The sequence below is a fragment of the Branchiostoma floridae genome, chromosome 11, assembly GCF_000003815.2.
Source record: "Branchiostoma floridae strain S238N-H82 chromosome 11, Bfl_VNyyK, whole genome shotgun sequence".
Classification (NCBI taxonomy): domain Eukaryota; kingdom Metazoa; phylum Chordata; class Leptocardii; order Amphioxiformes; family Branchiostomatidae; genus Branchiostoma; species Branchiostoma floridae.
This window is the reverse complement of record NC_049989.1, coordinates 15,051,218-15,063,386: the sequence shown is the minus strand read 5'-3', so window position 1 is coordinate 15,063,386 and position 12,169 is coordinate 15,051,218. Positions and strand designations below refer to the sequence as shown.

Below are 12,169 nucleotides of genomic sequence, written 5' to 3'. Positions count from 1 at the left end.
ATAGGAAACGTTGTAAGACAATTCAAACTGAAGACAATTTGGATTCCAAAGAAAACAAAGGTAAGGCAAACTCAAGATCACTTCAGTGTCACTGACGAAGGATAGTGGATTCTATCCGAAACGTCTGACCGTTTCAAAACCATATCCAGTTGCTTGAGTAGCTACTTTTTGGCGTATCTTATTACCTGGATGTCTAACCTACATCGACGTATTGTGTATAGTCTAGCCTGGAATACAGTGTATCAGGAATTCAACCATTGACCTCTCGAGTCCAATAAACCTAGCCACTCGGACATTCGACTCCAAATACTAACGTTTTCATCTGCACTTTTAAAAAAAAATTATAGAGGAACAGTGAAGAATTTAGACTCACTATCAATTAATTTAGATTCGTTATCAATTAGAATTGACATTAATTTTGTGATACTTATTTTTGTTAAATAAGGATTTTTTACACCCTTGCATTTGATAGGGCTTTGTTGGATTCATTCGCCAAGGTAATGATATATGTCTGAAGGATGCTCAGTACGTGTAACATATACGTACAAACACTCCCACTTCGCGCACTTCCGGAACCACCACAAAATCTTTGACGTCTAAAAACGCCTCTCCTACTAGCTCATGACGTCTGGACCCTACCATCTCTTGGGGGAGACAAATTGCAAACCTTCTTTTGGGGCGACAGTAGTGCCGTAGTACGCAATGCCAATGTCCATACTTACTTCAAGATAAAATAATGTCTCAGTTTCTTGCGGAACTTAAGTTCTAGAAATTTTGTGTTTAGATCGAGAGAAGGGAACAAAAACGACCAGGAAACGGTGATTCTTTCTCTGCGTAAACGAGAAGTGTTCCCTTCCATAAAACCACCTGTATCGCCTAAGGGTAAGCTATGCGAGTGCTCACAATGTTTACAATATCAAATCACGTACGTTGAAGGGCAAGGTAACGTGAAAGAAAGGCTCTAAGAGGAAGCGAAGTGAAGAGTATAGCTTAAAACGAAAAACGTTTACCATCAAATAATAACCAAACGTCAAGAGCAATGGGAAAGTGGCGGGAAAAAGTGTTGTCAGTTGTTTAAAGTAGGTGTGGATTGTGAACAGTCAGGGATTATGACGAAGCATCACAAGTAATTATCTTGACTTGTCCTTGAACACACCTAGAAAGCATAGTTCATACACATTGTCATCTTATAAGCCTATTCAAAACCCTACTACGTAAACGAGAGACTGATTTCTGAGCCAAGTATGGAGATTTTCCGATCGAGGTCACTGCATCAAAGTTAACTCAGTGAACCACTTACAATCGTACTTGTCGGACGTGTAGGGAGTTCAGAGTTCAACCTTTATTCTTTAACCAGATTTTAACTTCTCTTTTTTTTAAAGATTTCCTTACTGCCTAATACTATACAAGATGAATACCATGATAGGGAAGATACTGCAAGATTCCATAAGAAAGAGGAAAAGTCCTTCTACGAGTCCGAAGATTTGCCGCCGTGAAATCAAGGTGCTTCACGATACGGTGGTCTTGTCCAAGTACAGTCCGAGAGACACCGTACCGATTCAGCAGGAGCACTATCCCGAAGATACGGCGGAAACGTCCGACTCTGGAGACGAGGGGGAGGAAGAGGACGTGGAGGCGGCAGGGGCGCGTTATTTGCGGCAGATGTCTTCAGTTCGGAGGCCGACCGTCACGGAAATCGTCACGGGGAATGAAACTGAAAGCCATGACGACGACACAGGTAATTGTTTTGTTTGTTTGTTTATTTGTTGTTCAATTGTTTGTTTGTGCCTAATCACGTAACACACCTGGTTTGTACTGAAGAGTACAAACTGCAGATTTATTTAATCCACTCACACCGGAAAAGACTCCATTTTAACGATAATGCATTCAAGCTATTTAATTGCAATAATTCGCTAGTTCTGCTTTTAACTTGTTGTTATTTCTAGGAAACATTTCAGCTTTTGCTGCCACTTCTAAACATTCTCGCACATTTGCTCAATATATAAACGTTGATACTAACATTATATGATTTTGATACTATAATTCATGATATAATGATAAGTGTCGTAGGTTCTTTAACGTGCTTGAAGTATGGCTTTCCTCAAATACTGGACCTCCATGTAGCGCCATATGCGAAGCTAGGCACTTATCATTCAGTACCATAGACGGCCGATAGGGGGCCCACAATCTACTGGTACTAAGTAATCGTTTCTTCCTTTTGTGAATCCCTTCGTATACAGCTTAGGCCATGTTGATTTGATTATATGGATGACATCCGCGCTCGCACCAATTTTCGGCCATTTCCAAAAAAAAAAAGTTTTGGACCACATAGTAAATTGTGCAAAGCAGCTGTAAAATGAGCACAAATATTCCGTAGATTGAAAAAAAAGTATCAGAAAATCGATAACTGATGCCATAGAATGCCAAAATAAATCTCAAAAGTAAAAAAATAAGATGTGAAAGGACAGAAAGAAAAAAAAGTATTTTTGGTAGGCTAGGGGTTTGTACATGTATCAGTAAATTCAGGATAGGTCCCGTTCAGGTCCAGAGGATCATTTCCAGGTGGACGTGAACTTGGACCTGTGGAAACTTGAGAACTAATAATACTCAAAACAATGGTAATTGGTCAATTTTGCTTCAAAGGAATCTCTTTGGTGGATCATTGGACTACCACTGGCATTTTAAAATCCCATCTTCATGTAATAAAGGCTAACTGTCTCTGTACCTTTGCCTGTAGAAACTTGGTACAAGTGACTATAACCTCTACTCACTTCGCTTTTGTTGTCTTTTTAGCCCGGTAAGGCCCCAAACACCCGCTGACATAGTGTGTCCATTTTTAAGATGGCGAACCCCGTTCGTCTGATTTTTTTTCAGATTGGTCCAAGGAGGAAAAAAATGTTTTGCACCCGTATGATGTAATGGTCGCAATATCTAACTGTTGGTATACCATACTATGTGTTTGTAGTCCTATGTTCAACCTTCCTGGCCACATTGATTACCTCCATGAAAAAATGGAGGTATGGTTTTGAGTGTGTCTGTGTGTGTGTGTGTTTGTGTGTGTGTTTGTGTGTGTGTCTGTGTGTCCGCATATTTGTGGTCATCATAACTTGAGAACCTCTTGATGGACTACGATGATATTTGGTATGTAGGTAGGGGTTGGGAAGACGAAGGTCAAGGTCAATTTTGGGCCCCCTGGTGTGTGGCCTTGGTACTGCAGCGCAACTTCCGGTTTTGCTATCTCGGTGTTCTGAACATGCTATGGTCAAGATTTTTCAGTATTAGATAGCTCTTGTGCTCAGGAAAAAATTATGTAAGTTTGGGCCCCCTAGCGTCTAGTTTGGGAATAGCAGGGGCATTTTTGTCAAAAACTTCTGACGAGGATAACTCAAGAAGGGAACAACGGATTTTCATCATTTTTGGTATGTAGGTACCTTAGACAATTTTGTACAAGATTAAATACTAATTATGCAAAATAGGAGTACATTTGCATAATTAATGAGGATATTATATCATGGCAGTTTTTTCAATGTATCTCTTGTCCTGGATGTGATATGGTCTTGACATTTGGCTGGTAGATAGCTGAAGCCAACTTTTTTTTTTGGCCAAACGTTTTTTTATTCGCTAGCTCGCTCGCATCAATTTTGGAGTTCCCAGAGGATGTCATCCATATAATCAAATCAACATGGCCTTACTGAATATCCTGTTGTATCCACGACTCCTTGATTTCTGCTGTTCACAAATAATCGGACACACACACACACGCACGCACACGAAAACATAACTTCTTGACGAAGGTAATATTTCCATAGTGTAGATGTAGTGTATGCACGTTGTTTTCTTGGAAAAACCTTTTAAAAGCAGTGGACATGCGTAACATCATATTGTTGCACCTCGATGTGTTTTAAGTGAAACATTCAGTCAAGTGCTCCGTTCTGTGAATATTGTACCCCGAAGGAGCATTCAATACAGGTGCTTGCAATATTCTATCTTAATTCTAGGTGGCGCTGTATAGCAGGGGTGATCATGAGTTTCCACATCTTTGTCTCCGGTGTACTAGTAGTATTCGGGTCATGTTGGTTTGATTACATGTATGTCGACATCCATGCGCGTATCAATTTTCATCTGTTTCAAATAAATGCGGCCATACTACTAGTAAATTGCAAAAAGCAAGTACAAAATTGGCTATATTTTTAAATATATATAAGCCGTAAATTGAAAAAAAAACTGAAAACGGATACTTATGTCGTAGAATGCCAAGGTCAAATCCAAAGTAACAAAAAAGAACAAAAATAAAGAATCTATTGCTCTATGCACCAGTGGATTGTTGAACATTCAAAACCCACTTACATCTAGCAAACAAATGTAACTTTTTGGGGGGGGTCCAACTTTTTCAGTAACAGAAAATTAACATGTGATAAAGAATAAGTCTACATAAGCCCATATGCCGTAGATAAAAAGTCTCAACTACCCATGGCATACAAGGCCTTACAACGTTTTAAACCATCCCAAGTATTTGGCATCCTGTATCGGAGAAATTTACGCTTTTTCTGAGCAACGTTGTGTAATTATATATAACAGACTAACAATGCTATATTGATACATCCTCCCACACAGGGCAGACTATCGTGGCAAATCCTTAGCTTTGCCGCGATAGTCAAGCTTACCCTGTGTGGGAGGATGTATTGATAGAGAGTAGTAAAAGACTGCGACGGAAAAGAAACAAGGGAATCATTCCAATGCAAAAGATACGTGTGAGAGAGCGTATGCAGGAACTATACAATACCGTGTTACGAACTTAGTTTGTATTTCGTGAGTGTAAATACATAACGTTAGACTTTAGTACGTGAGTCGCACTATATTTCCTGGTGTGTTTCCCCTGATGTTTCGGGAAGTTCGCGGTCCTTGCCCCGGAGGATTTCTGCTACGTGGTTGTCTTTTTTCCCATGCGTTGACTTTGCGTCATTTACTAAACATCCCTACACGTAATGCACGTGTTTTCTGTTTATATCTCGAGGGAAAAACAAACTTTACGTTATCTTAACCACGATCACTTCCTTGATATTCACCGGTGCTAACGTTAGTTGGTATAAGGCTTAGGTCACATTTCCAAACCTGGGCCCGGTCAGGATGTTTTAAGAAACGAAAAAACAAATTGTATACCTAGAAAAATACACAAATTATGGCCTTGAATCTTACTCTGGCACTTTGTGTATTTTGATGTCTTTTATATCGTTTTTTTTTTTTTTGCTCCCGAAAGCTGCCGTCTTAGGTCACATTTCCAAACCGTCATCAAAATACACAAAATTTCAAAATAAGATTCATGGGCATGATATGTGTATATTTCTATGTATACATTTTAATTTTTCATTTCTTAAAACATCCCGGCCGGGCCCCGGTTTGGAAATGCGACCTAAGCCAAACTGGGAGACCCCGGTTCAATCCTGGGTAGGGTATCTCGGTTGGGGCTGCACCTGTCTTTCAGAAGGGACGTGAAATGGGGCCCCGTGTTCGAGAAGGTGCCCCGAGCACGTTCAAAGAAAGGGCTAAAAATCCCTCCGTAAGAATAAAGTGCTACTCAAACAGCAAGGAAACTTGCTGCTCAATATGTGTCACGAAGCACTATGAGGGTCTGCACATTCAACGAACCTATAAATGCTACATTAAGAGAGTATATTCATCTTCTGTTATTATTTCAATTTTAAACGTGTAACGTTATATCTCGGAAGTGTACAATTGTTTATAAGTTAATGAGAACATAATGATAAGACTAATAATTAAGAGAGGTAATAATACAGATCAAATCGTTTTTCTTTTTGCTCATAGTCCCTAACATTTAAAAAGACGGATTTAATTCTTCAGCTGCAAAACTGAATGTCATAATCTTCATGTTGGCCTCTTTCCAGGTCGCGTGAGAAGTTGGGTTTTAACTGTCACAAATTTGACAGAATGGGGTCCGCCCCTCCCAAATCGCTTTTCCAAATAGTCGGTCACGTAATCCTTTCTGTGTGTTTTTGTGACAGTATGGCATTCATTTCAACTCAGTCAAGTTACTAGTATTGTTATCACTACAAGTGACGTTAGGGTTTCAGGTCACAGAAGCCCGAAGGCAAATATCTAAACCTAATTAGAGGGTCACTGTTTATATAACAGCAACAAAGTGAAAAATTAATTTCATAACGAAAATGAAAGAAACTCATATAGATCTCTATCAATTGATTGGCCTTATTCGCATGTCGCAAACAATGACAACAAGCACTGTTATTTATAGTAGTCCTTTCTCAGTAGAACATATACAAGACAGCATTGCCTACACACTGCTCCCGAAATAAGCACTTGAACGTAGTCTGACGTCACCGATGACACTTCACCATTGTTTTGATAATGACTCAGTGACCCTGAAACGCCCAAATATGGTAATGCCTATTTGCAGTACGTCATTGTTTCATAGGCGGGATCGTCTCAAATCAGTTTGTTTATGCTGATAAGATCTGTGTTGTCTTGTTGATGTTTCTACATCACCGGAACAAGGAAGATGTAGCTATCGGATATTAGAGTATTCGACACTTCCTTTATTTCCTTGAGTATTTCCTGTCCCGGTTGCAACCCTTAAAAAGGTTGATAACCCTTCTTAGTGAGTGTTCTAGTGTTACACAGAAAAATAATATTGACAAGTTGTAACATGTGGCTTACCATGTTCCTTTTTTCTCAATTTGGTATGTAATTTATCAGAATCTTCTTATATAAACAGACATTATTGTTTTTCTCATAAATCACACAAAAGCCATAGACATTTTAATATGCAATATAAACCTTAATATCTCAATTTGATACTAACGTTAATGACAGTTCCCTCACACCATTGTTTGTTTGAACCTTTCGTTATTCATAAGAAGCTCAAATCACTCCTTATCATACTTTGCTGTTTCAGATCAATATGATAAATAAACTTTGCCTTGCTCAGATGACACTGCGTTTCTCAACGCTCCCGGATCACTTACCTAATTTGCATACGTCCCCTCCCATCGCGCAGGTCAGTGAGTCTGTCCCAGGACACCTCAGAGTCAGACCTCTGATTCAACAACAACATTTCTGTGTTTTTATCGCGAACAAAAGGAACTGTAACTCTACCATTTAGACAGCTGAAGTCACATGGAACTTAGGAATCAATGACGAACGTCTGCGGGCCAAATTTAGCCCGTTCCGCCTTCGCAAAGTTTGTTTATCTTGGTCGAGTTTTACCGAGGGAGACCGATTTTTAGATCGTCTGCAACTACTTTTGGTGAACTTGAGGGAAACGCCGTTATAATTTTCTGCAGCTGTGAAGACTCTGTGGGTCTCTTCGAGACTAGGACAAGTTCGTGTGCTGTCTCTGAGGTATTTTGACGTAATATTTCTTCATTTATGCAACCAGATATGGAAGGGGGAGCGAGCGAGGCCGAGGAGGGCCCCTGGACCGAGCTGAAGTCGGAGAGCCCGCCCGAACTGACCGACCAGTTCGACACCCTCAAACACTGCTGGGCTGTGGCTTTCCAACACCAAAACGTCCCAGATTTCGCCGACTTGAGTCGACAAGAGATAGATCAACACCTCCGAGAGAGCCGTAAGTCTACAGAGGACTTGAAAGTTCGGTTAGAAAATGCCGAATATTGCGTGAAGTACCTAGAGTACATGCAGTATGTGAAGAGTGATCAGGGAGAAGGTGTTAGGGGTGAGGGTTTGGCCACGGGACCCGGAAGTGCCACAGTGCGGAACGAAGTCAGAGACTCTGACGAAGAATTTTACAGCGTAGACGAGTTAGACCGTGAAGCTATTAAATCCGCCTTGAATCAAGACAGTACAAGTGAAAGTGCTAGCCCCACAGACCAACAGGCAGAGGACACACCTGTCCATACACCTGTGGATGAAGAAGAAGAAGAAGAAGAACAAAGCCCTATGGAAAGCGAAAGAGAGTCTGTTGCAGAAAGTCTTTCCCCGATCGAAAGAGATCCGTTCGGGGAGAACAAGTTTGGCCAAACGTCGGTCCGAGACAGCATGATAAGCGTCGAGAGCCAGAACGTTGGCGACATTTGCGACTTGGACGAAATAGACCTAGATATGGATGAGAACAACGACAAAGACAACGATGTTCCGAAACAGCTACTGACTATGACGACGAACGACCGCGTGAGCATCCGCATCAAGAGAAACTACAACATCCGATCGCTGGGCGACCGGAAGAGCGTGATCTCCGTTGATTCGATTTCCAGCGATATCCCCGAGGATGAAGTATTTGAGAGCAGGAGGAAAGGTAATGAAGTTTTCGCCGGCTGCTTCCATCACGCCGGTGCGGTGATTAAGTTTATTACGGCAATCATCGCACAGGAAATCAAATTTGTACTGGTAGGCTAATCAAAGAGTCAGACGTTAGCACTGAAAGCGAAAAGCGTTGATGATAATTCAGGGATCTCCCCAGAAGTTCAAAGTATGATGGTAAACAATCCAAGGCTTTGCCCAGTACAGCATAGAAATAGAAGGTGGCGCACATAATATTTCAGGAGGGGGACATTGCATTGCCCTCCTAGTGTACTCTCCAAGCAGAGGTTCGGCTCTCAGCGGCTGTTCTCTGACGTGTTTTTAGGCGTTTTTGGTGGGCTGTTTATTTTGTAACATTTTCTGTATGTCCACTAGCCAAACCTTGAAAAATTCAAAGTAGAAAGCAAAATAGAAAGCCCGACAAAAACGGCTAAAAAAAGCCGAACATCTGCTTGGAGAGTACTCCTTGTGGGGTGGAAGCTCTGACTAACTTTCTGACATTTTCAAATACAGATGGAGGCAATTTCTTCAGTGTTAAACTTAACTAGTGATACACATCTTACCTTAAATTGTATTCTAAAGATGAAAAAATATTTAGTAAATACTATTTTTGAAAGTTATTATGATGGTGCTGGGATTACATATCATAAAGTATGAATTATGATTGCAAGAGGGAGGGTTACTATTGTTCAATCCTTTATATTTTTTTAGGGCAATCCTTGTAAAGTAGTATTACAGTGTTTCTGGCGAAAGAGTTTCTTTCAGAATACAGTTTTTGAACCTAACTATACTTGCTATGGGGAAGTATCAAGAAGAGGAACAGAGACAGTCATTGACCTTCATAATGATTTTGCCTACAAACAACAAAAGAAAGTTATTTTGAGTCAACAAGTCAATGGGATTGTTTTTCCACAATATTATCTGTAGTTTAATTTGGAAATTGGAGCTTGGTCTAGATATCATTATCAGCTATAGCAATTTGCCATAAGTGTTTGTCACTTTGAAAATGACAGAAAGCAAGCTCTTGCAAAGTTCCTCTTTTGACTTATTGTTATTGGATTAGTGGTGTCAAAAACATGGATAAGTCATTGGCTGTTTTTGCCAATATATTTCCCAGTTCTATACAAAATCATTATTTTACAATATAGAAAACAATAAGTGTGAATAATTTTACGGAGAAGTGTTTTGGTACATGCCATTTTTTGTTCTTTTTTGGGACACTTCTGTTGAGTGGATTGTAGGTGGGCGTTATCATCATTTATAACCCTACAAATGTCATGGGTCAATTACAACACCCACTTTTAATCAGCGCTATCACCAAGAAGGTTAATGGGGTATGAAACAAGAAACATGACATCAGCTAGATTGGTCATTACCTTGCTGTAGTTAATTAGGCGCGTTGGACCACTTTAGAACAACAGGCTTTGGTACAGTGTTACCCCCATTGTGATATACTGTAAGTTTGTGGGGATTTAATTTCGCGGTAGTGGGAAAAAGAACTTTTCACAGTGGTTTTAATATCGCGGTAGCACCATGCACTGTAATCTCCCACTGCCATAGAAAAATGTTTGCGGTGGTTTTATGTTCGTGAAAACTGCGAACATTAAACCACAGGGAAAGTTTCTGTATTTACAGTAGTTCTTATGGCACAGTTACGCATTCTTTAGTTGTACAAGAGGCATTCTTCATGTCTTACCTCAGGGTTTCCTGGCAATGTGTAAAATGGGGTGACATACTGTAAAAGGGAAAATGGTCACAGGGATTAAATTTGATTCGTGGAAGGAGAAAATTTAGTGTTCACAGTAAAAATTGTCATGCAGAGTTTTACTGCACTAAGGGAAATTTTCACAGTCGTTGTAAGTTCATAGTAGAGAGGTCACTGGAAAAAAAATACGAAAAGAAAACAGGCATTTTCCCTTTTACAGTATCTTGTTTGGTAACTTCCTGAACAGGGTACAGACTTTTGTTGTTGTTTTTGATATACTTTTTTTTCTGATGGCATAGCGGTCTGTTTCGCTTGGTTATAGCATCCTTAGTTTCTTGAAGCATAGCCACAATTATTTGAGTTGGAATTCGAAAAGTGGAAGATATTTTTTTGTTTGAAAGTGCAATGTAAATATTAGACCTGTATTACCAGGAAAGTAGGAAATGAGATTGAGAAGGTACACAGTAATAAGATACCATTGTTGATATAGAAGAAGTTTATTTGCATGTTCATTCCTGAAGGCTTATTATTAGTTATATGGCCACGAGACACAAGTTGAAGTTGGGAGACATAGATTTTACAATGATTAACAATTTTGTAACTCAGATACTACTCAAATACTATCCAATATTGGCTATATCTAGACAAGTTGGTCTGGCTTTTTTTTTGGAAGCGAATGAAGTCAAAAAGCCCTACTTTTTCTGTAGTCTGTGTAATGCAAACTCCGCTATCCGGAGCTTGTAGCAAGCCTGAGAAGCGTGATTAAATCAGGCTACTTTTTCTGTAATTGTTGACAAGATGACATAATTGTAACTGGAGCCTTCTACATGTATATGTGTAATACATCCCAAGAGGTTAGGCCAGACCAATGTTATTTGTTGCTTCTCGGATTTGCCTGTCCATTTTTTTCATTTTCAAACATAAAAAAAGATTAATTCTATAGAAAAAATAATACAGGTTTTGATATCACAAACCTGTAAATATTACCTTTCAGAGCCATATACACATAATTTCAGTCTAAAAACAATGCCTTTTATTCAGAACATTAGTAACAAACAAATGAAAGGAATGGATTCATTGTATAAAATGTGCCATCAATCTTCTCAAGCTGTTGTTTTAGTGTTATTCAAGCCACTTCTTGACCTTTTGAAAAATTTTATTTTTATTCTTTTTCTCGACCTGTCGGTCTAATTTTTTTCTAAAAGAAATCTGAAAAGCAACAAATAAATTTGGTATGGCCTTGCCAACGTACTACTCATGCCCCAGATGTGCCGAAAATACTTGATGGGATTATCGCTTATTAATGTCAACTGGGAGTCTGATAATCAGGGTCTTTTCTGCTAACAACATCAATTATTAATGGTAGAATTGTTTGGCACATCCATCAGTATGTCAGGTGGGAGCACTAAAACTATAGGAGGGTGATTGAGAGGTGTCCCTCATTATAGTTTTAGTGTGTTCTTATTGATTCAAATTATCAGAGGTGGCAAAAAGGTAATGCTTTGATAGTTAATGTTTTATTTAATAGTTCATTTTTATTATTTTTGATACAACAAATCTATCTGTTTCATTTAAATCCTGTATTTATGTACTATCCTTACATTTGAGCATGGAAAAATTAGTATTTAGGAATAGGTTGCTTGTTTTGGCTGTATTTGTAGTTGTTTGAAAGTGAAGTTTCAGTTTCAGTTTCAGTAGACACAAAGTCTTCCATTAGTTATAACAAGGACGTTACATCAACTGATGTAACGTCCTTGGTTATAAGCATCAATGGACTATTACGCAGTTACAGATAAAAAGGAAAGATTTGCTTATGATATGGTCTTGCCAAATGTTAACAGTTCACCTGTCATTGCTACATTAGTAAGATGTGCCTAATGGACAAAATTTATTAGTCTGCTCTGTGGATATTTGGGGGGATTTGTATAGGTGCAATTTCTTCTTTCATTTGCACACTCACTCACTCACTCACTCACTAAGTCTTGCTTTCTTACTCTCAGACACATACACACACACACACACACACACACATACACACACCAAATGTGGGCATGGTAGACAAACCTTCCATGCCTACATTAAAGTGTAGAGATCCCTTTGGGGCACACAGAACATTATGTGGTGTTGATCATGATGTAAACCAGATGGTCCCTGTACGTACAAGGTGCCAAA

At 39.3% G+C, this 12,169-nt stretch overlaps 1 protein-coding gene across 1 annotated transcript in view; it reads left to right on the top strand.

The window, feature by feature from the left end:
- Positions 1 to 7,010: 7,010 nt before the first annotated feature.
- The window catches only part of LOC118425754 (active breakpoint cluster region-related protein-like), a gene marked incomplete in the record, with an annotated part of 37,761 nt that continues 32,602 nt past the window's right edge, over positions 7,011 to 12,169 (top strand). Inside the window, 1 exon segment of the mRNA XM_035834822.1 lies at positions 7,011 to 8,287. Within this exon segment, the coding sequence (XP_035690715.1) occupies positions 7,402 to 8,287 (886 nt within the window).